This window comes from Filicampus tigris, chromosome 11 (assembly GCF_054856515.1).
Source record: "Filicampus tigris isolate MCC_2025a chromosome 11, RoL_Ftig_1.0, whole genome shotgun sequence".
Classification (NCBI taxonomy): Eukaryota; Metazoa; Chordata; class Actinopteri; order Syngnathiformes; family Syngnathidae; genus Filicampus; species Filicampus tigris.
Genome location: NC_141227.1, coordinates 23016528 through 23038820, shown reverse-complemented (window position 1 = coordinate 23038820; position 22293 = coordinate 23016528). Strand labels below are relative to the sequence as shown.

Sequence of the window (22293 nt, the reverse complement as noted above, 5' to 3'; positions counted from 1 at the left end):
TTGTGTTGTTTTTGAAGTCTTCCAGTGATGGCAAACACTCCTGTTCAAATGTCAGCTTTTTGTGGTACCAAAAAAAAAGACTAAGATAAATCATTCCGAAATGTTCTCCACCAATAATGTGACATGTACAACTTAATTGTGGGGCTGTTCTAGTAGACCTTTCCCAAACATGTTTTTTTTTTTTTTCTAGCAGAAGAAGCTTGAAGCTTTTTGTGCTAGCACTATCTGGTATTTCGAACTGTTCCAGCTGAAGACAAACGTCTTCAAAGCATAGCGCTGCCACCAAAATGCTTCAATGAAGGTTTTTTTGTTCTTAGGGTGATGAGCACAGTTTTGTTTGCGGCAAACAAAACTTTTGGATTTATAGAGAAAAAGTTCAGTCTTGGTTTCGAAATCTGTCAAATGCTTGTGGGAAAAAATGCGAGATGGTCTGATGAAACCAAGGTAGAACTAAAATCTGGCATTTGAACAGGGCTGTGTGTACTTTATCCACTGTACTGTACTGTCATTAATTTCAATTTCAGTTTCATTTTATGGGGATTTTCTTTTTTCCAGACTTTTTTGGCAGTGACTTAAAACATTGACTGTATAGTTCAAAGTTTTAATGATGGCAACACTTTGGGGGTTCCACTGTAATGTGACATTCAAAAACAGACATTTCAACATCATCATCATCATCATCATCACAGAAGAAAACAGAAGTCACTTCCTAAACTTCCTTTCATACACAATGGCTGCAAGCAGGCCACACAACAACAAAGTCCTCAACTAGGTACAAAAACTGTTTATGTGGAAGTCACAAAATATTATAAACCGAGGCATATATGTGATGCTAAGCTACTAGTGGTCTTTTGAGCCATCACCCCCACTGGTCTGTGATCAGAGTACCACACCAAAGATGCAATAACTGAGATGGTGATACAGTTTTTGTCGGCGCCACCCTGCCTACCGCAGGCCACATTTGCAGAGAGGAAAGGAAGAGGGAAAAAATGGTAAAGGGAGGGAGAAAGAGGGAAGAAAGCTGGACTGGATGGTATTATCATAACATTCTATGGCTGGATGCCCAAACAATCTTGGAGCTGAGGAGGAGGAGGAGTCCGTGGCGGGCAACGTAAAGCTGTACAAAAAACATTTTGGCCTAGTACAAGAGAAATGCATTTGAGGCATTTATAGTCTTTTGCATTTTGCTTTTGGATGGGCGGAGCGTGGTTTCATCACAATACAACAAATTTCCACACAGTTTCCCATTTTTAGGGTTATTTTGCTGGACCTGGATGTTTTACATTGTAAGAAGACACTGCGCAGCACAACAGAGACACTGCAAACACACTTTTTCTGCTCGTTTTTCTTCCGCTGGGACTGTGCACTTTGACCAATTTAGTAATTTTAGTCAATTTAGTCAATTTTACCTAAGATTTGTTGGGGGGAAGAAGAATCGCATCTTATCTTTCTGTGGATCAGTAAAAGAACAACTGCTACATTAAGAAAACTTACGTTTCAGGACAACCCAGCCAGATCCCAGACCTAAATCTAATTGAAACTCAGTGGGTTGACCAGGGCACAAAAGACAACATAGCAATAGTACTGATTTCAAGCACTTTGGGGAGAATATTGCAGAATCTAGATATAAATACCTACTCTAAATGACTCGGGGATACATATTTTGGGTGTGTTCACTCCCCATATGCATTATATTTACCACTACTCTACAGGATTACATCGCCAACGCTTGTCATCGTATCACAGTTACACAAATGAAACTGTGCCGCTCTTTAGTGCATATTGTGACAGTAAATATGAGCACAAAGAGGAGTGGGTGCATGCAGGCCAGCCACAGCTGCTCCATAAAAACAAAGCCCCCCCCCTCCCTTTATAAATGGAGGTGGGGTATCATCATACAGCATCGTTCCCAGTTACAGGAGAATATATGACATTTAAGGGGCAATTGGGATGATATCTTGTGTCAAATTAGACAAAGCGTGCGCGATACGAGCGATTATTCTTTGCGGTGCATCCACGAGTGGCTTGAACAGACTTCAGCCGGCAAATCAGAGATGGGCAAATGATAGGGGGTGTTTTGTGTTAATATTTGTGAAAAGTTGTGAGAGGCGATGCTTTCTTTTGGGTTCGCCATCGACACAACAAACAGTGGCGCCTGAGGTCGGCCATCGCACGGAGCTCCATGTTTAGCCAACCCATTGTTTGTTTGCTTTTTTTCCCTGGCAAGATAAAAGTCAGCATTTGACGTGATTTTACTGTTTTGTCCGGTGGGTTGAATTGCTTCAAAATGCGTAACTCGTTGGAATCACTGCTAATGAAATTGACGTCCATGGATGAGCATCTGCGAGGCGACTTTCCTTGTCCTCCTCACCTGATTTTCGCAATAGTCAACTTCACGTGCGTCTCAATGCTCGACTGCTTTCCCCTTCACGATACGACGCTTTTTCGTTTCATCTAAATAATAAGAGTGAGGCGTTGGTGATGTGGCTTGCTGTCCCGCTATGTGTGTTTGTGTGCGAGAATGGAGCCCAGCCCTACCGTTGCTGCCGCAGTCACGTCTGCCTGCGGCCTCCACTCCCGCCGTTCCTCCTCGCTAGTCAGCCGGCGACTGCCAGACAGGGCCGTCCTGCAGATGTCAACTAATTACGACACATTCTGGCTTTAGTGTTTCAAAATAAAAGGAAAGTGAACGAAGGAGAACATGTGATCCAATCGTAGTATCCAATTTTATTCGGATTGTTCTATTTTATTGTGAAAAAATGAACTTTGTAGTTTCCTGTTCACTACTTTTAGCTTGACAGAGCTTTTCCATCGTCTTCAGCAAGCGCCTGCGTCGACACTTCCAGCCGTGGCAAGGATGCTTCCAACTCGACCAGAAGTTCCGTTAGACAGAACCGAATGGGCGGGTTTCCTGCTCGCATTGGTCACGTCTCAAATTCCCTTAGTACTCCATCTCCGACTGACAAGCCCCATCGCTTTATAATTTCATAAAAATAACAAAAACAGATATAATAACAAACCGTATTAGTAGTTGTCCTTCAATCATTTTAAATAACATGATACGATTATAATATTAAATTGTGATTTTGCACAAATTGGTGCAATTATTATGGATCATTTTTATATTTTAAGAGCGACAATTCAAAAAGTGAAACTCAAATACGTCTGTTTTGTTTATCGGTGACGTAATGACGCTAGCGACCATTGTCAGCGTAAAGGCACTCGTTGTACAGACTTGTACATGCCGGCTGGGGGGCGGAGTGGTTTGTTTGCATTCATTATATCACATTGAACGTTGTTTTGGGATATTTTGTTTTTCAGTACACCGGTTTTCAAAAGCGTTATCGAACTACTTGCACATCCGTGCCTTTATTTCCTTATAATGCTCGTCAGGACGACTGTACCTCTATTACAATCAACAAATCCAATACGTGAATATGAACATTCGAAAAATATTGATAGTTAACTATCGCTACATAACATTAATATGCTCATTCTATTTCAATAATGAATAAACACAATTTCGTTTGAGCATTATTGCTAGTCCTGCTGATAGTAGATTCGAATCGAACACTCCCATCTATTTGAAGTTGGAGCAGGAATGTGCTCGTGCTCTCCGAGCAGCAGCGAATGAAAAAAACAACATGGACGACCAGCGGGACGTTCAAAATTCCAAACGAAATCTGAATTCCAGCCTCGTCATGTCGGGTAGCTCCGCGGTGGCCATGGAGATTAAAAGGAAGAAAATACGACAGAGCGCATTATTCCAGCAAACAGAGGTAAGACAGAATACAATATTGTCCTGCGGTTTGCGTGGAGTCAAGTGGGCACCTTGGGTGACGCCCGATTGGATCCAAATCCAAAGTACAGCGAAACAAAAAGCGGCCGCCCAAAGATAGTTAACAACAATGCTATGACATAAAATACGCATTGAGCTCAAATAACTCCCAACAATGAATATGGTTTGTTCATTAAACTTAAAAGTGGACTAACGTCAGAAATCCACCTTCCATTTTATACGCCCATTTGAAATCGGAGCTTTGCTTGTGCATTCATCGTTGTCTTCGACATAATAACACTGTAATAAAGATCGTAACATTAAGTTCATTGACAAAACAATGTCCAAGGCTTGTGTTGGTTAACACTCTAGTGAATATTTAGATTTTTTTTTTCAATGCGAAAGGACAGCAGGTGCATTCGGTCCCTTTTGTGGAACGCGTTTGAGCTCTGATATGAATTTAAAATCGTACAAGGCCAAGCTCTGAATAACCTTTACGACACGAAGAAGACTTTGGCGTAGCTTTGTCTTATTAGCCTGCGCTACAAAACAATTCTGTAACAAATTAAAGGGATTTGAGAATATGGCAAATTTAAAAACGTACTATGCACATCCAAGCACTTTTTCCCATTATGCATGCTGTACAACTGCACTGAGAGTTGCTGTTGAGAGATCTTGACAAGACTAAACAGCTCTCAGGATGATGTTCTAATCTATACAATGCAATACAATACAATTTAATCTGTATAGCGCATTTCATAACAGCTAGGGCTGTAACAAAACACTTTACAATACAATAAATAAAACAAAAACAATAAAAGGCTGTGGTACATGTATTAATAAATATAGACATAAATAATATATAAAATATAAATAAATAAAGCCAATAAATTGACATAAAACACTATATACAATTGACACCGGAAAAAAGCCGAAAAATTCAGGTCTGATCAAAATTCATTGTTCAAAAGCCAAAAGCCAAGTTCAAATTCAAAAGCCTCCGACAAATCTACACAAACAGCATCCAAAGCGAAGCCACCAGTGATCTTTTGCCATTTAAATGTGTCAACCATTCTCCTGCAAGAACACCAACATTCAAGAGATGCTGGACTTTGAGGTGCGGATGCGAGAGGGCGCCTACAAACTGCTGCAGGCCTGCACTAAGAGAGAACAGATCCTGAACGCCTCCAAGAACCTGCTGACCTGCAACGCCAGGATCAAAGCGTACATTGCTCACATGCAGAACACGAAGGAAGGGCGCAATCTGACAGGAGAAGTCAGCAGGTAATGCTTGCTGCAAATACTGACACCCCACCATCCTCCACAATCAAGCTAAATAGGAATTTAGTAATGCGAGGCGTTATTGGTCATTATTGGGGTTCAGAATTTGCTTGGACTTTTTCATTTTCACAGTTTTAGCGGTTGAAGTTGGGATGAAAAGTTTGACAAAAATGAAATAGTTACATTTTCCTTTTTCCTACTCACTTAACTTCAACTCAACATTTCCCAACTTACTCTTGCAATCATTAAACTGTTTTGTTGCAATTATTGTTGTATTCATTTTAAACAAGCAATTTTTGCAGAGATTCAGAGGAGCGTGTGCCATGTAGAGGAACAATTGCTCTGTCTGGTGAGTTCCATTTTTTGACAGGGATAACTCAGAACTGAAAAATAGGAAAAGATAAGCCATAAAATTTCAGGGCTAGTTCATAAATTGATGCTGTTGCAGGACTTCGTATTCCACTGATGTGGAAGGATCAGGATCACTTCAACAACAGAGGAAGTGAGTTTGTCCTTATTTGATTGACATTCCTACTTCATCTTTTTTTTTTTTTTTTCAATTCGTAACTTTCTGTACTGACGATTTGTTGATTCGCTGTAGGCTCGCGGCGGGTGGCCATCTTCTGCGTAATGCAGATGGGCTGCCAGGTGTTTGACACCAAGATGGCAGTGGTGGACAGAGCCATAACGGACGTCTGCTTTGAAGAAGTCACCATCTTGTAAGCACGCTGACGCCGCTGCGTACACATCAACGTTTTGTGTCAGTTTTGATAGTTTTATCACGAATTAATCTCCGAATTTCCTATAATCCTAAAACACTTTATTAGTAGCGCACCGTTTCTTTCCCCCGCGCTTGTTCGGCCTTGACACTAAGACGTTCTTCTTCTCCTCTTTGTCCGCTGCTGCAGCGGTGTAGAGGAAGAGGTTTAATGGCAAAAGAAACTCTGCAAATAACGGTCATATTTTGTTTCCTGACTTGTGTTGCATAAACACATAAAAGATCAAATAAAGGCTCGTTTTCCATTTTCTAATTTCCACTTTTTAAATAGAAAACGCAGTTTTGCTCATTCCCGTTCACTGGAGACAGCAACACTGCCACCTGGCGGACAGAGAAGGGATGAATGTTGACAACCGCCATCTGTGAAACGGCGCGATGTTTGTGTCAAAAATAAATGCGCGCGCCCGCTGAATCAACAAAAGCACATTTGACACTTCACAAGCAGAAAAAACAATATTTACAAACGATAAGTCATGCTAAGTGCACACACAACATTAATCACAAAAATATTTTAGGATCTGAAAAGCACGTGAAAATCGCAAACGTATTTGTGTGAATAATTTTGAGACAAATCTCTCCGTGAGATTTTTCTAATGTAAAATAACTGCCTTGATTCAATACAGGTTGAGAAATACTGCGGTAGAGCAATGATTCTCAAAGTGTCATACGAGTATCACTATTGGTAGGCTGGCTCTTGTGGTGCTACGCAGTCGTCACTGAGTATATTTTGGAGGGGAAAAAAATCACCTTAAACCTCATGGACCTGTAAAAAAAACAAACAACTTTTGATATCAAGATTTATTATTAACCTATTTCACTCGTAATTTCTGATGCGAGTTTCACTTGTTACCGTTTTCTCCTTCAATTTTTTCACACGTAGCTATTTGTATGCCAACATCCATTGTCCCTCATGTCCCTGCAGCAAAGATGCAGTTCCGGGTTTTAAGCTGCGGGTCGAGCTGTGGAGCTGCGCCGCGGAGGATGAGCTCACCCTGGTCAACACACCGAGGAAGCTGGCAAAGAAGCTGCGCAATTCCTTGGGGAAGAGCGCCGGCAAGAAGCTGTGCCCTCTGCTGGACACTCCAGACCCTGACACCTTCCTCCAGCACAACCCGCTGCCGCCGTACGTATTGCGTCACGCTCACGCTACACCCTCTCTGGTATCTTGTTGTGTGCGCGCGCATATGTGCAAGCCACCTTGCCGCTGGCTGAACAGTGGCGCGCATTGTGATGTCTGCTTGCTTAACAAGTTTTTGGGAACAAATGACACCAAGCGACTGTTGAAGTACGGCGTCCACATTTCTTTGGTGTTATCACAAGGGGCATTTGTCAGAAAAACAACAAGGGGAGGAGGTTTGTTGGGACTTTTTGAAGTCAATGGCACACCGTGACTTTATACGGAGCTGCTCGAACATTGTCGGGCATCAGTGATGCATTGTTCAGGCTGCGTTGAAGCTCGACGCCCTGCGTTTGTTGTCGTTTCAGGGGAGCCAAGTACAATCTGCTGGCCTACTCCACCATGAGACTGCCTGAGGCTGAAGGCAGCTTTCAGTCCCACTCACTGGTCGTCCTCCAAAATTGTAAGGAATCAAAACACATATGGGACTTTGGAGACTATTTTCTGTTTTAAAGGGGAGGTCAACCCAAGCATATATATATTTTTTTCAACAATATGTTCTATGCAGGCCCACTAGTTGAAAGAGGGCATTCCGATGAATATTGCCTTTTTGGAATATAGCAAAATCCTGCTGTTTTTAGCCATCTCAGGGGGCAGCTACAAAAAAGAGGTGAGCTGTGATTGGCCTTCACCGGAGCAAGTGTGGTGTCATTTTCAGTCGACAGAAGTGAGAAAATGGCCGCCCCCAGAGAGACGAATCGGTTAACCCATCGATCCATCGGTGGTAAAAATATCCGCGTGGTAAACCCGCAAGTGGCTGAACGGTTCCGGACATCGCAAATACGGCTTGAAAAGTATTGTACTTTTGAGGCAGACATTTCTGTGTTGCCAAATTATTGTGGATTTGTTTTTTTTTTCCCCAGCCCCACTTCCAAGAGCTCACGTACATGTACACACACGCCTTTCAAACAACACGGGTTCAAAGTTCAAATCCGCTCAAGACTTTTGCCTGCTTTCCTCCCTGTCAGCTGATTGGTCCTCCTGGCTTCCACTTTACGGCAACGTGTGCTGCCGCTTGGTGGCCCAGCCTGCGTGTATGACACAGACCGTGATGGCCGGATACCTCAACCAGAAGGTAACGTCACCTGGATTTCTTCTTCTTCGCCACGGATGTCTGCGCGCCGTTCCTTTTCATTATACATGCTTTTTCTTTTTCTTTTGTTTTTTTTTACAAATGTTTAATATGTAGTTCAATGTTAAATAAGAGTATTTTCATTGGAAAAAAAAAAGATGAATAAGATTTATATTTTTGATTGAAAAAGTTGTTATCATACTATTTTGTTTATTTTGAAAACCATGCAGCGGACGCCTGCATGGTCGCGATTTCGGCACATGCAAATTGTTATTCGATATTAAAAAAGATATTTTTAGATATTTAGTTTCATTTCGTTTTGGGGGCGCTAACCCCCTTTTAAACGCTGGGAGGTTTATCCCCGTTTTTTTTTTTTCCCTTAATCGATATTAAAAAATATATTTTTAGATATTTTGTTTCATTTCATTTTGGGGGCGCTAACCCCCTTTTTAACGCTGGAAGGTTTATCCCCGTTTTTTTTTGTTTTTTTTTCCCTTCTTCACAATCACCCCCAATGCATTTATAATGGTTTTGAATTTTACAGGGTGTCACCGTTTTGTTACATCATAACATTTAAATTTTGAATTTTACAAGAAATCATTTTTCAAATAAATAAAAATCGTTGCTGTCCAGTGAAAACACATATGTCCAATTTTATTTTTAAAATGTCACTTTAATGGGATGTCTGTAACGTGGAAACCCCATTAACGTAAAAAAAAAAAAAAAAATTTAAATGAAAAAAAATGGATGCGTTTTTCACAGGACAGTAACGATAAACTAAGATATTACAGTATTTGTATTTTGTAAAGTTAAATCTTACAATAATTTCATACTTTATTTAAAACAATGATGGTAATGTTAAATAAAACCATTTTTAAAAAGTTGAGTGTTCCAACAATTGCATGTTCTTTTTCAATTAAAAAAAAATATGAATACAGGATATTGCACTTGATTTAAAATTTTTAAAAAAAATCACATTAATACTATTAATCATTTTCTTTGAAACCGATATATCGCAAAGCTGCGTTGTAAACCGCTTTCTTTATTGAAATGATTTAAGAATATGTCATAACAATATATCATATGGTCGCTGCCCTGTGAAAAACACTGACAGCGTCGCATGCCAGCGACGATATCTTATAATATATAATAATGGCCTCCAGCATTTGTTTTAGCATGTCAGTCGCCGTTTGGTCTCGTCGCGGTGTTGACTTGGTCCGCGTTGTGTCGCCAGCAACGCGTGGAGGGCCTGGAGCGCCGCCGCAGCCTCTACTGCGTCCTGAGCGCCGCCGCCCTGTCGTGCTACTTCAGCCCGGAGGAAATCGACGGCAAAGTGCGGCCGGCGCTGCGCCTGCCCGTCAACCAGGTGGGGCGTTGGACACGTTTCTTTTCATTTCGCGCTCGCTTGAGCCATTCGGTGAAATACCACAACGGCGTTCGACGTGACTTCACTTTGCGCTGTTTGAGTGACTTGCACCTGTGTCCTATTCCTCGCCAACATTTGCCACCCACGATACCATCGTGTCGGAGCGTTATCACTCTTTCCTTTGATCGGAGCAGGAACATTAACTTTGGACGGCATACCGACTTTTGTTCGGCCCATGAAAGAAAATGTCAAAGTCTGGATATCGTAAAACTTTCCCAAAAAAACACATGGAACAGATTCGCCTTGTGTGTCATGAGAGGGCTGTAAGAGCCATGTTTGTGCTTCCTCACACAAAGTCAAGTAGCTTAGAATAAACTCAAAAGTTCCTTTTGGCTCTTTGCTACGCATGGACTTTTTTTTTTTTCGCAAAAGAACCCAGCTGATTATTCGAATGGCTCCCGCAGGACACCCGCATCCGAGTGATGGGAAAGGAGTCGGGAGGAAAGACGTTTCGCAGTCTGTCCGTCATCAACCCTTCGCCGGAGGGAACCCGAACCGAAACCTTCACGGCAGACACCAGGGAGCGACTGGACGAGTGGCAGGAAGCGCTGCATCAGCACCTCTATGACCAAAGTGAGTCTTTTCACCGCGCTACAGTACACATCCACGGTAGGGTTAGGCTTTTTTTTTTTAAAAGTCATCAGTCCGTCACTGCTCACCGTCAAGAACCGGGAGACCGTCGCTCCACGTTTTTGCCGTGCAGCAGCTCACAGCTTCAACTGGATGGAATTCACTTAAGGAGCCTTTTTCTTCCTTTGCCGTTGGGTGGAAAAACCTTTAAAAAGTCAAGGAAAAAAAGATATGCTTTTAATTGTGCACATCATGTTTTCAAACACTAAAACGAAATCAGTGTCCAGAAGATAACACCTAAAGAAACGCATGCCCGAGATTTTTCCATTAAATTGCAAAGTGAGTGTAAAATTGGGTGCGCCAATGGCAGGTTTCTCAAGTATGAATCTCACATTTTAGGATTTAATGTTGCTCTATTTTTAAAGCATTTTAACAAATTGTCTTCAACATTTTTTAAAAAGTGTATTTAACCGCTGCCTCTCCATTTGAACAAATTGCTTTGTTGAAGTGAAGTTTAGACACAAATTATGAACTGCTGACACTCCCAAAAAGTCAAATGTTGGGACCGGGCCCGCCCGTGATTAGCAAACAAACGTTTGCTAGCTTGTTGCTGACACGTAATTCAAAATGCCACAGATGGGCCAACGAAATTCAGCATAGATGTAATGGTAACCATAAAACTTCAAACAACTGCTACTTTAACGTGTGTGGTGGAACAACACATACAAAAATACAGATGCCTTCACACAAATAAATTCGGAAATAAAGTCTTAGGTCAGAACCCTAATGTTATTATATAAGTGATTTTTATTTTTTTTTTTTAATCAAGAAAAAGTCAAATCTTGCATGTGGCTGAATCTCAAGTCATAATTTGGCTTCATGATGACTTGTTTAGTTGAACTAAGTCACCATTCTGTTTTTGATGTATCGGAAAGAAAGAAAAACAATTGCGGGGACGCTGCTATCGGGGGTGTCCGTGCGGTCAAGTTGCTGTGTTGTTGTCCTCTGCAGGTCAGTGGCTGCACTGCTGCGAGCAGCTCATGAAAATCGAGGCGGCGTCGCCACGGAAACCATCGCTCTTCCTCACCAAGCAAGCGGACTCTGTTTACAACGACCTCAGTGAGTGCCGAGTCTTTGGTTGAACACCGGGCTTATTTTTAGAAAGAGCGACTGACCGCAATCTCATTGACTGACCGCAATCTCTTTTAACCTCAGCAAAAATCGGCGCAAGTGTTACTAATTTACGAATATCCAAAACGGCATCGGCCTCGAAAACATCCATATCGCTCCGGCCCTATTCCATACCGCCACACGACTTCTGCTAGCCTAATGCTAACATACAATGCAAAACACCGTAGACAAGCTAACAAATAGTGTCGATAGTCAAACGTTCAAGCAATGGTTATTTGAACACAAACTTTGTACCTACACGTGCAGACAACAACACTCACAGACATACATTCTTTATCTTCTGTGACGAGTGACTAATATTACAGCAACTTACTGAGTCATTTACAGCAGTTGTGAAAGTAGTCTCCTTTGTGTCTGTATTATACTGCCCCCTGGTGGCCAACTCCCACAGAAGGCACCGCGATGAATTAATCATGATGCGCTAATTTACATTCCTGGAACAGATGAATGTCATTTCCTTTCATTTCATTGAGGAAAGATATGAGATACATTTCGCATGTCAAGACTTGACCGTATTTGGTGTTTGCAGGCATCAATTCCCCGGGCAAGTTTGAGGGCATCGCCGACATCATCCACAGCAAAATCCAGGAGACCGACGGCCGCTTCCTGATTGGTCAACAGGAGGCCAGGGAGCCTCCTAATTGGTCCTCCCTCTTCGACGGCTCCCGCTCGTTTGTATTGCGGAAGACGACGTCTCCTAATGTTGCGTCCCAGAGTCAAAGCTGCACCCCGTGTTCGAGCCCCAAGCCCTGCTCCAGCTCCACGCCCAACAGCGGCAAGAAACGGCGGGCCCCGCTTCCTCCCGCCAGCCCCGTCGCGGATCCTCCTTCTCGTGCTCCTCGCCCCGACAGACCTCCTCGTCCTCCTCCTCTCTCGCTCCCGCAGAAGGAAAACACTTTGCGGGTCAAATCCAAAACAGGAAGGCCGTCCCTGGACGCCAAATTCTCCGCCATCGTCCAGCAGCTGCAGCATAACAACAAATACGGAGGCGGCGCTCCGGCGGCGGGCCGCAAGAATGCGCCGCTCGGCCTCGCTCAGGTCGACGGCGTTGCCGCGCCCAGGAGCGATCTGAGGAAGTCGTTCCGAGAAAGGATGAACTTCAAAGCCAACGTGTAACGCTGAAACACTAATTAATACAGATGAGCCAGTCGAGTGGGGTGACATTTTACTTGCGGTCGCTCCACATTTTCTCCTGTGAATTAGATGCCACTGCTAGAAGTCTTAGCGAGGGCGTGCAAACTTTCGTGCTCAAGACAGGACCACATTTCAGTTTTAAAAGGGGAAGAAATACAAATGCGGTGGACTGTCATGTGAAGAGCAAAAATCTGGGTAGAATTGACAGCCAATAGAAATGCATTCAAAAGAAAATTGGTAGAATTTTAAGCCGCTAAAAAGCTATTGAATCAAGCAGAGATAAACTGCCAATAAACTGAAAAATGCTCATCTAAAAATGTTAAAACCTAGTGCAGCTCGGCTTACCTTTTGGCTTTTCCACAATATTAGGGGGCGTCACACCTGTGGGGAGGATATTACTTCATCGGATTTCAGACTACTCCTTGAAAGCGGCTCCGGATCTTCAGCCAGTCTTATCATGCTATGGACTAGAAAATGTGATTTTAAAAATTTTTTTTTTTACATTTTGTCATCAAATCCATTTTAGCGCGCCGTTACATCACAGCGGGGGGGATGGGTGGCTGTGACGTGCCGCGCTTGCTAACGGACGCGTTTTTAGAAATGGATCACAAAAGATTTACTTACCACAACTCACAGCCAGAAGCTCAGACGCATACTCGCTGACGTCATGTCGCTCACGCCACATTAGGCCCCGCCTCTTAAAGGCAACACACACTACAACATGTACAGTATTTTCTGTACATTTTATTTTTGGATTCAAATACTTTCGCGGCGTGTTTAAATGTTTTTAAGGCATGCGGGAGCAATATACGATTTTTATGGTCTTTAAATCACAGATTTTCACCTGTTGCGGGTGGTTCTGGATTGCATCTCCTTTATCATTTTTACGACTGAATATTAACAGCTGTCATCTCATTTTTACACTTTTGCAAGTCATAATGTTCAAAAGATAAGAGGCCACCAATTATGGAGTGTTTTTTTTGAGATTGTGGTTATCTCCTTTTTACACTGACTGTGCCTTCATGATGGCCACGCAGTACCGCTGCGTACAGTCTTGGAGGATTTCAACAAGTAACGATAGCAGTACTTGTACCGTATCTTCTGCATCCCAAATATTAAGTTCAGACTGAAGGCTTTCTTTGCTTTGACATTTGACTTCTTTTTGATCATTGTCTGACAGTTACACAGGAATATCAAAACCTTGCCTGTCCAGTTTCATACGCAAATGAACTCACCCAGCAGATGCAATACAGAGCACAGCGTGCATGTAGTTGAAATTTTCCTGTATGTGTTTTGCAACGGGCTGAATCGCTATTTACAGCACTTCAAGGATGGTGAAGCATTTCAAAACATTGCCTGTACAGTTTCATACACGAATGAGTTCACCCAGCAGATGTAATGCTGAGCATGCAACTACTTACATAATAGTAGTAGTAGTAGTTTTACTGTACTTAACAGTGGTTGAACCTCTTTTTAAGGAATGTAAAAATGTGACTTAAAACATTGGCTGCAGCATTAATAAAGCTTTTAAGACGACCAGTGTGACACTGATATTTCCATTATACCTTGGAAAAATGGTTTTGAAATCAGCTTTCTGGAACAGATTGCGTTCGACTTCAGGGACGGAGATGAATGGATAGGGGGTTCAAAGATATTAAAAAAGTACTCTTCAAAGGCTTCCCTGGAGTCTGCCGGTCATCAATATTGCATGGAGACACAAGATGCAACTAAAAGCTGGACGCTCATCAATTGAGCCAAAGTGGAGCAGAGAAGAAAACAAGAAACGTTTGCAAAAAAAAAAAAGCACTCCAATTGCAATTGATCCGCGGAGACGTTCCTGGTAGAATTGTTCTGCTTAGCAGGAAGACTTTAAGAGCGTTCCTTGCTTGCGTTTTTTCTGGATCCAGATGATTTTATTTCCTGCAACCCAATTTTTTTCCCAGTGTGCAACATTTCAGATCAGCCTTGTTTTTGCTGAAGGTCCTGCTTTTTACACCAAAAGAAAGTAATGGCTGTAGTTTCTTTTATAAAAGCACAACATGGAGTACGATTATTGAGATACGTTGTAAGATTTAAGTTTGCTAGTTTGGAAAATACGGGATTTGTTCACTGTAAACAGAGGGATCGGTTACACTGCACAATTTTTGGCGAGAGGCATTGCCCTTGCTCTCTCACAATATATTACGTGTTCAAATGTGTTTGTGTTAGTTCAAAATAAAGCATTTAAGTGCCCAAAAAAAACAAGCCTTTCATGTGTAGGAAATCAAACATACTAGCTTCCTAACTACGCTGCTCTTCTAAAATACCGTAAAGTAAATAAACAAGGCCAATTGCTTAGAAAATCTTTAAAAAGATGACGACAAAGAAAAAAAAAAAGAAGACATTCACACCTACATAAGGCACCGCGAGTGACCTGAATCGGAAGGAATGTGAAACTTATCACGTTATATATAATTTATCATATAATAATACATATAATTGATCATATTTTAAGATATTGATTTTTTTTTTTTTATCCCTGGTGAGGAAACAATACACTTCCAAAAGATGAGCCAAGATGTTAGTTCCAACCACAGGGTGCCTACAAAAGTCATTTTTTTCAAGTGTGAGTCAGAAGGATCCCAAATGCCATTTGGGGCTCGTCCGACCCTCTTCCCAGAAGCAGCAAGGGAGAAATCTCACCGGCAGTAACGGCAATGAAGAATCAGGGACGCAGCCCACTCACACCGGCACGTCAACACACACAAGGAAGCCTTTTAGATAGTAAAATATTTTAATTAAATATACAGGAGGTCATAGCATAAAAAAAAGTCTTGAATTTTTTTGTCTCTGCCAGCTGGCTGATTGGTAAACACATGGCTACTGTATCAAAAAACACTTTCTTGAGGATGCACAACAAAAAAAAAAAAAGAAAGAAAAAAATGGAAAAAAAAATAATAACAACAACTAACGCTTAACTGCAAAACGTAGTGTTTGTTAGAGGCTAGATTGTGTGTAACCGACTTTTTTTGTCTTTTCTCTTTCACGCATACATACAGATAGATACTGCCTTTGATGCTATTTACAGATTATAACAGTTTGGATAGGATAACCACCACTCTCGCGCCAGGGCGGTGCTCTATCTACAGTGCTATTTATTTACACACACACACGCACGCACACACACACGCGCGCACCCACACACAAGGAGAAGACGGCGACGGAGAAGAAAAAGGTCAAATTGATCCCGTGTATGGATTTTTTTTTTTTTTTCCTTTCAGACAGTGCTCTTTCAGTGGGGCGAATAACATGAACGCATTCCTGATTAAATATGTACTAGTTTGCATTTTCTACTCACTAGTAAGACCGCTTCGCGCACTTGTAGAATGACAAGCACGAATTGACATCTGCGCGCTACTAGTACTGCTTGCGAAGTGCTAAATGTTAACTAGTGGTAACTAACCTCAATGTCGTTTGCGCAATACTCGATACCCCTGATATCCATCGTACCGACCGTGAACTACTATGCCTTTTGTATGCACTGGCAAGACAAACGAACGCACTAGTAGAGCAACCATTTCTTATTAGTAATGTTTTTCCACTACAAGTATCACCTTTGGCTAACTAGTACACAATTCTACCTTAATTAGCAAACTACTGTGATACCACTACTGTACCCAGGGCATGGGTTACACACTAGTAGCGTCCTGTTGTCCTAGTAGCACCAAAATACCCACATAGTAGTTTTGCCTCACTATTCAAGCCTCTAGTACTTTATGTACTAGTATGCTCCTTCTTACCAGTAAGGAAATGATTGCGATTGGTATCATTCTCTCCACTACTAGTGCCACTTTTGGCCTACTAGTATGCAGTCAAATCTTTCGAGCAAACTATTCTGCTGCAGTAGTAACACTACCAGACTTAACTAGTAGGCACGCTTCACGCACTAGTAGCCTCCTGTTGTGCTTGTCGCACCAAAATGCCCACTAGTAGTTTTGCCTTACTAGTGGCATCTAGTTGTCCAACTAGTATGTGAAAACTGTGATCTTGTAGTGGAAGGCAGTAGTGGAAAAGTGCATTAGTATAAGACAGTCATTCTACTTCTGCTCTGAATGATCTGACCACTACCACGATATGAAGCCGAAGGTCCTTGAAATATTTGTCCTCAGTAGCAAGACTGAAAACGAGTTGACAGCGGTCTTATCGTGCTATTGTGTGACATTAGGAAATTCTTATAGTCGACATCTAGCGCTTCATTCTCAGTGCTAGCAGCGCGCGGGTGTCAACTTGTGCACATTTATGCCTCACCAGTAACACGTCGTACGTGTCGGGCTAGTCTGCAGGATGTCATACAGTAGTTGTTGTCGGATTAGTGAGGGCAACGCGCACACTAGTGCAAGGGCCATAAGAATGATTTCAAGGATCTCAAATAAAGGCTTTCAACGTTTTCCACAGACGGCTGGCAACCAGGGGCAAATTCAAAATTCTAGTGGTTGTTGACAAAAAAATAAATTAAAAAAAAGCATAGATTGGATTTTCACCCGTGGTGGCAGCACTTCATTTCCAGGCTGCCCAATTCAACTTCTCATTTTAGGACATGGGGGAGCCATGAATGTGGCGCACGCAGCGGACAAAAATTGTCATGACGCAATCCAGCAAAATTGAGAAGGGCTCCTTCACAGACACTTTTAGGGGAATGCAAAATCATGTAAATGGGGCTCTTATTACCATGACAACCAGGGACGGAACATAGGCTGTTGTGACAAAGTGGGCGTTTAGAATCTGAAGACCCCGCAAATATCAAGTAAACGCATTATTTGCGTTTTCACGGGTGGATGCAGCACTTTGCCACCAAGCCGCCCAATTGCATTTGTCAATTTCATGTGCATGCGGTGCATGCAGCGGACTTATCGCAAACACGGCTTTCGTTAACATGGCGACCGGGGATGTCGCAAAGGGCCAACTACTGGCCCAGACTTTGCCTCAAGACACTAAAAAAAAAAAAAAGAGATTGTATTTTCACTTGTGGAGGCAGCACTTCATGACCATGTGGCCGATAGCCAATTAGTGTTTTTTTATCTCCTTTAAAGTGGAAATGATCACCTGTCACAGTAAATTGGTGGATCTCAGCACATGTAAACATGAGCATGAAGCATTGAACGAACTTTGCGCCTCCGGACTGCAAGCAACTCCTTCCAAACGCTGTAACCTCCCACCATTTAGTGCTAACAACAAGAACGCGAGACGGGCAAAAGGCACAAATACTTTCAAAGCATCTTAAGTGACCACATTCTTATAAAAAAAAAAAAATCATACAGTGGATCTTTTTTTCAGCGTGTCTGCACTGTAATTTTCAAACGTCAAAGTAATTTTCAAGTCATGAATAGTGGAGGCGGTGAAATGGGCCGAGCGTTCGGCAGCGGGCGGCTGCTTCATTACGCTCGTGCGACGGGCTGCGACAGTCCGAAGATGCTCGATGTGTTATTTCAACTAAAAAAAAAAAAAAAAAATCCAAACAAAAAGCCACAAACATTCACGTGAAATGAATTTGGACATGTCCTGTCCCACAGCACCTGTACAGGCTACTTTTGTTGATGCACTTGACTGCACGGTACCGATTTGCCTCTTGACGCTTTCCCATTCGACTAAAACCAGATTCAGTCGTAAAAACGCCAACGCTAACGTTAGCTTAGCATTATGACTTCACATTGCTGTATGCTTATTTTTGAGTACTTTTGTCACTTTCAAGTTACTTGCGTGACGATTGCTAGTGTGTCTCTTTTTCACAATCCTTCTCCATTGTTGTCATTTCAACTTTTTTTCCGTTTCCCGCAGTGGAACGGACGGTAAAAATGCCCGACCGCAATCCAAGGAGGTACCGTGCAGTCTAAAGGCATCAAGAAAAGCGATGCCACCGAACTTGGGCGAGGACGAGGACGGGGACGCATTTTGGCGACTCCTGGATACGCAGGTTCCCGTTGTAGTGTTTCAAGCGACACAGTTTTAGCCCTCAGACGCAGTAAACAAAAACGGCGCGACTGCCCGACTCCCGCCGACGGAGAGCCGAAATCAAAAGTGAGCACATCCACGTCAGAATTGTGCAAATAAGGATACAACCAAAAAGGTACAGTAAGTGGTGATAAAAATAGAGAACAGTGCAAAGGATATAAACAAAAAGTATGAACAAATACCAAAAACAAAAAATGGAATTTTCCGTCTGTCTCACAGAAGAGTTTTACAATCAGTCGCCACCCTTCCATCCGGACCCATCTGACGACTGAGCCGCTGTCTTTGCTTGGCAAGGGGAAAGAGAGAGCGGGGGCCGGCCGGGGCCGAGCTAGGCGGCTCTCACAGTCTAGTGCTGGGGTGTACCGAGGACAGCTGCGGCGGGGGGAGGGTGGAAAGCGGGTACAAGTGGTGCAGCAGGTCCCCGTAGAGGGCCGCCCCGCCCGGGTGCCTGAAGAAGTGGTGCGGGCTGGGGGCGGAGGCCAGAAGCTGCCTGTGGAGCAGCATGGAGTGGAAGGCTAAGGGGGGCACCAGGGGGGACACGGCCGACTGGCTCTTCAGGTACTGCAGGCCCGGGTGCCGCTGGAGTCCGTCCTGCGACACCAGGCCGCCGGGCGGGTACATGCCGGCGTAGAGGGGGGCGGCGTGAGGCAGCGGGTAGGCGCTGGCGGGGTGGCCCTCGGGGAGGTGGTTGTTGAGGTGGACCGCGTGGGCCGGCTCGGCGGCTTTCAGCTCCTCCGGGTCGCCGCGTCGGATGGCGGATGGCGGGTGGATGGGCGTCACCACGCGCACCTTCCTCTCCGGCAACTCCTCGCCCGCCGGTTCCCCCAGGCTCCGTTTGCCGGGCCGGACGGGGCTGGCGAGGGACGAGTCGGATGAGGATTTGGGACTGGGAAAGGGCGGCGGCGGCGGCGGGTCCTGCTTGGGCGGCGAGATGGTCATGGGGGGGACTCTGCACGCCTTAGGGTGAGAGTCCAAGCCCTGGTGCAAGATGGAGTAGGGGAGGCTGCAGAAGGAGGCTTTGGAGAAGGACGACACCCGCTGGGGGAGCGGTTTGGACAGCGTGAAATCTCGGGGCTCGTCCTCGGCCTCTCGGCTCTCGCCTCGAGTCTGCGCTCCGTCGCTGTAGTGCGACCTGTAAGCCAGGCTTTCCTGCTCCGGGCCTCGGCAACCAAAAGCCTGGCCCTCCTCGCGCTCCCCGGCAAAGTTGTCCCGCCGTTCTCCGTTGGCGTATCCGGCCATCTTGTCCTGGCTCAGGCAGTTCTCCGTTTGTCTGTACAGACTGTGCAGGTGCGGCGACGAGTAGCAGTCCCCGGCGAAGCCCCGAGCCTGGAGGAGCTTTTCCGAGGTGCCGTCGGCAGCGTCCCGGTCCTGCGTGCCGGGCAGGTACGGCTGCCACGGGGCACTGACGTGAGGCTGCGGGACGCGGCCGCTGCTCCTCTCCTGCGGAGGCTTGCTGCTCTGCGCGTGCTGAATAACCGACGGCCGGAACATGGGCGCCGCCTCCGGGACGCTGTCGGACGCGCGCTGCCTCGGGGCCTCGGCCTCGCCTTTCCTCCTGTCCGCGTCCCGCTCGGGCGCCAGGGACGGCGCGAACGAGAAGGACACCGACTCGCACACTTGGGAGAGGAGCTTCTTTTTGGCCAGAGGAGACATGACGCCTTGGCCGGCTTTGCAGTAGGCGGCGATCTGCGCGGGACTCTCCTTCCGAATCACCCCGTAGTCTTCCTTCTCCGGGAAGGGATCCGCGCTGGAGTCGACCGACCGCCTATCCGGTTTGCACATGGGTAACACCTTGCCCACTCTCCCGCCGTGACTCTCCGAGGAGTCCTTTCCCCGGGGGGAGGACTCCGGCAGCGCAACGTGTCCGGCCGGTTTGTTGTGGTCCCAGCGGTGAGGCAGGTAGGCGCTTTTGGCCACCAGGTGGACCTCGGTCTTGGCGGCTTGAAGGGCCTCGCCGATCTGCCTCCACTCGGGCTGAGGTGCCACGTGGAGGGGCCGCGGGCCGAGCGGCGCCCCGCTGCACTCCGCCTCTTTGGGGCCCGGCGCGGCGGGCGGCTCGCCGGCCAACGACTCCTCTTTCTTCAGCGTCACGTGAAGCTCCTCCTCCTCGATGAGGATGGCTTCATCCGCCGCCGGCGCTTCCGGCTTTGCGCCCGCCTCCCCTTTCGCCTTGGAATCCTGCAGGAAGGAAACAATTACCGGTGTCATTTGATGATCGTCACGGTCCGCAAGGTTACGTTGCGCAATCCGGCCCCACTGCGCCATGGACCAGTTTGGTGTAAAGCTTTATTTTGATGACCGGCATAGGATCGGGAGCGCTACAGACCCATTTTTGGGTACTCGTGTATGACAACTTTAACATGTCAAATCTTTCGCCGGCGCAAAGTTCGGTGGGTTTTTGTTGCTTGGGCCCTCAAAATGCAAATGGTTACGGGAAAAGAAGAAGAATTTCACGTCCAAAAGCTTCGAAATAGGCTCACCCGTTGGCTGAACGCGGTTGTTGCTGAGCTTGTTTCTCCACAACAACCTGTTGTGCTACTTATGTCCAGTCGAGTCTAATTTAATTTTGGTCGCCGCTGTTGCAGAAAATCAAACGCTGCCACACAAAGAGTCAAGGCGTTCTGCGCTCTTTTGCCTCTTTGGGAATTCTGCCTCCACTCGCAACCAGAACGACTCCATGTGCCGCATTACGGCTCCTGTTTGAACATTTGGGTGTTGACTTACACGCGGGACCGGCGTGGGAAACACGAGTGGAAAAAAAAGTCTTCCCACACTGCAAAAAATGTGTCATTCCAAAGTACACGCAAATGTGGCTTTTTGGAAATTTGAATTTCACAGCAAGATAAGCAGTCTATCCTTTGTGGAGGACGGCAGACAAAGCGCGCCGATGCGCCCGCCGGCGGACGTGCGCGACCAACCTGTGCCTGTTGCTGTCCCTTGGCCGCCTCGCCGCGCTCCTTCCTGGCCGCCTGCTTGGCAGCGCCCGGCGGGCCCTTGGCTTTCTTGGCCCCGACGCCTTTGGCCTTGGCCGACGGCGTCTTCTCCTGGCTGCGGGGTTTGGCCAGGGGGAGGGGCTTGTCCTGCTCGCCTTTGAGGTGCCTCTCGTACGGGAGCAGAAGCCTGCGGGGGAGCAAAGAAGGAACGTCGGCGCCGTTAGGTCACGGAAGGCTCGGCAAACACAACTCGTTCGTGTTTTGAAGATGCGCAGTGTCTGGCAAGGTCAAGTCACAAATGTTGCCTTTTGAGGAAACCGCAAACTATTTTGCAGGCCGCAACTTAGAATTAACATTGATTAGTCATGTAATGGGAAAATTGCAGCCGAATAAGGGGAAAACAGGAATACCGCAATACCGGTAAAGCGTTTGTGGCAACTCTACATGAACAACAAATTCCAAACCAACGCAGCCTTGTGGATTGACAGCTCGCAATGAATACAAAATACCAAACTGGACAAGTGACATAAAATATATATATTGTGTGGTACACAATAAAGAATAAAAACAGACGCGAATGACGCGGTAGTCGAAAAATGATGTCTAAGCGACACATTGAGGTGGCTGTGGAAAAAAAAAAAAGCACTGTATGGAATAACATTAATGATATTAAGAGGAGAAAATCATCCATCAAATAAAAACAAAACATGCTTTTGAGGGCGGTGTTGGCTGTAATTTTAATACTTGGCATGCAATAAATAATCCTATTGTAATGACACAACGTTAGGGGAAATCCACTCGCACACGAATGCCAGAGAATGTGCGCGTGTGTGCGTGTGTGTGTGTGTGTGTGTCAGCTCCTGCTGAGACGCATCACACCGCTTATTATTTGAACCTTGAGAGAAGAATAAACGCTCCACTTTTCCTGGACATGATTACACGAGCAATTTTTATTGGGGGGGGGG

At 45.1% G+C, this 22293-nt stretch overlaps 3 protein-coding genes across 5 annotated transcripts in view; 1 reads left to right on the top strand and 2 right to left on the bottom strand.

Moving 5' to 3' along the window:
* Positions 1-2641, bottom strand: part of cep170aa (centrosomal protein 170Aa) — a 31976-nt gene extending 29335 nt beyond the window's left edge. Inside the window, exon 1 of the mRNA XM_086045688.1 lies at positions 2539-2641. The gene's annotated coding sequence lies outside the window, so the exon portion shown is untranslated. The remainder of the gene's footprint in view (positions 1-2538) is intronic.
* Positions 2642-3604: 963 nt separating this feature from the next.
* rtkn2 (rhotekin 2) lies at positions 3605-13943 on the top strand. Its single transcript, XM_086045116.1, has 12 exons — positions 3605-3779; positions 4863-5062; positions 5362-5408; positions 5508-5561; positions 5661-5778; positions 6760-6960; positions 7323-7417; positions 7983-8089; positions 9321-9452; positions 9917-10085; positions 11094-11201; positions 11803-13943. The coding sequence occupies exons 1-12, from the start codon at positions 3645-3647 to the stop codon at positions 12387-12389; spliced, it is 1953 nt and encodes a 650-aa protein (XP_085901242.1). The 5' UTR covers positions 3605-3644; the 3' UTR covers positions 12390-13943.
* Positions 13944-15161: 1218 nt separating this feature from the next.
* Positions 15162-22293, bottom strand: part of arid5b (AT-rich interaction domain 5B) — a 121016-nt gene continuing 113884 nt past the window's right edge. For all 3 annotated transcript variants that reach the window (XM_086044573.1, XM_086044574.1, XM_086044575.1), the window contains 2 exons: positions 21314-21515; positions 15162-20573 (listed from right to left, as the gene is read on the bottom strand). In XM_086044573.1, coding sequence (XP_085900699.1) covers positions 18735-20573; positions 21314-21515 — 2041 coding nt within the window. In that variant the 3' untranslated portion in view covers positions 15162-18734. The remainder of the gene's footprint in view (positions 20574-21313; positions 21516-22293) is intronic.

Bases quoted from the DNA above. Each gene is read 5' to 3' on its own strand.
- rtkn2 (XM_086045116.1), top strand. From the start codon at position 3,645: ATGGACGACCAGCGGGACGTTCAAAATTCCAAACGAAATCTGAATTCC. The intron at 5,562-5,660 runs GTGAGTTTGTCC...GATTCGCTGTAG, and splicing joins TCACTTCAACAACAGAGGAA to GCTCGCGGCGGGTGGCCATC. The intron at 8,090-9,320 runs GTAACGTCACCT...TTGTGTCGCCAG, and splicing joins CCGGATACCTCAACCAGAAG to CAACGCGTGGAGGGCCTGGA.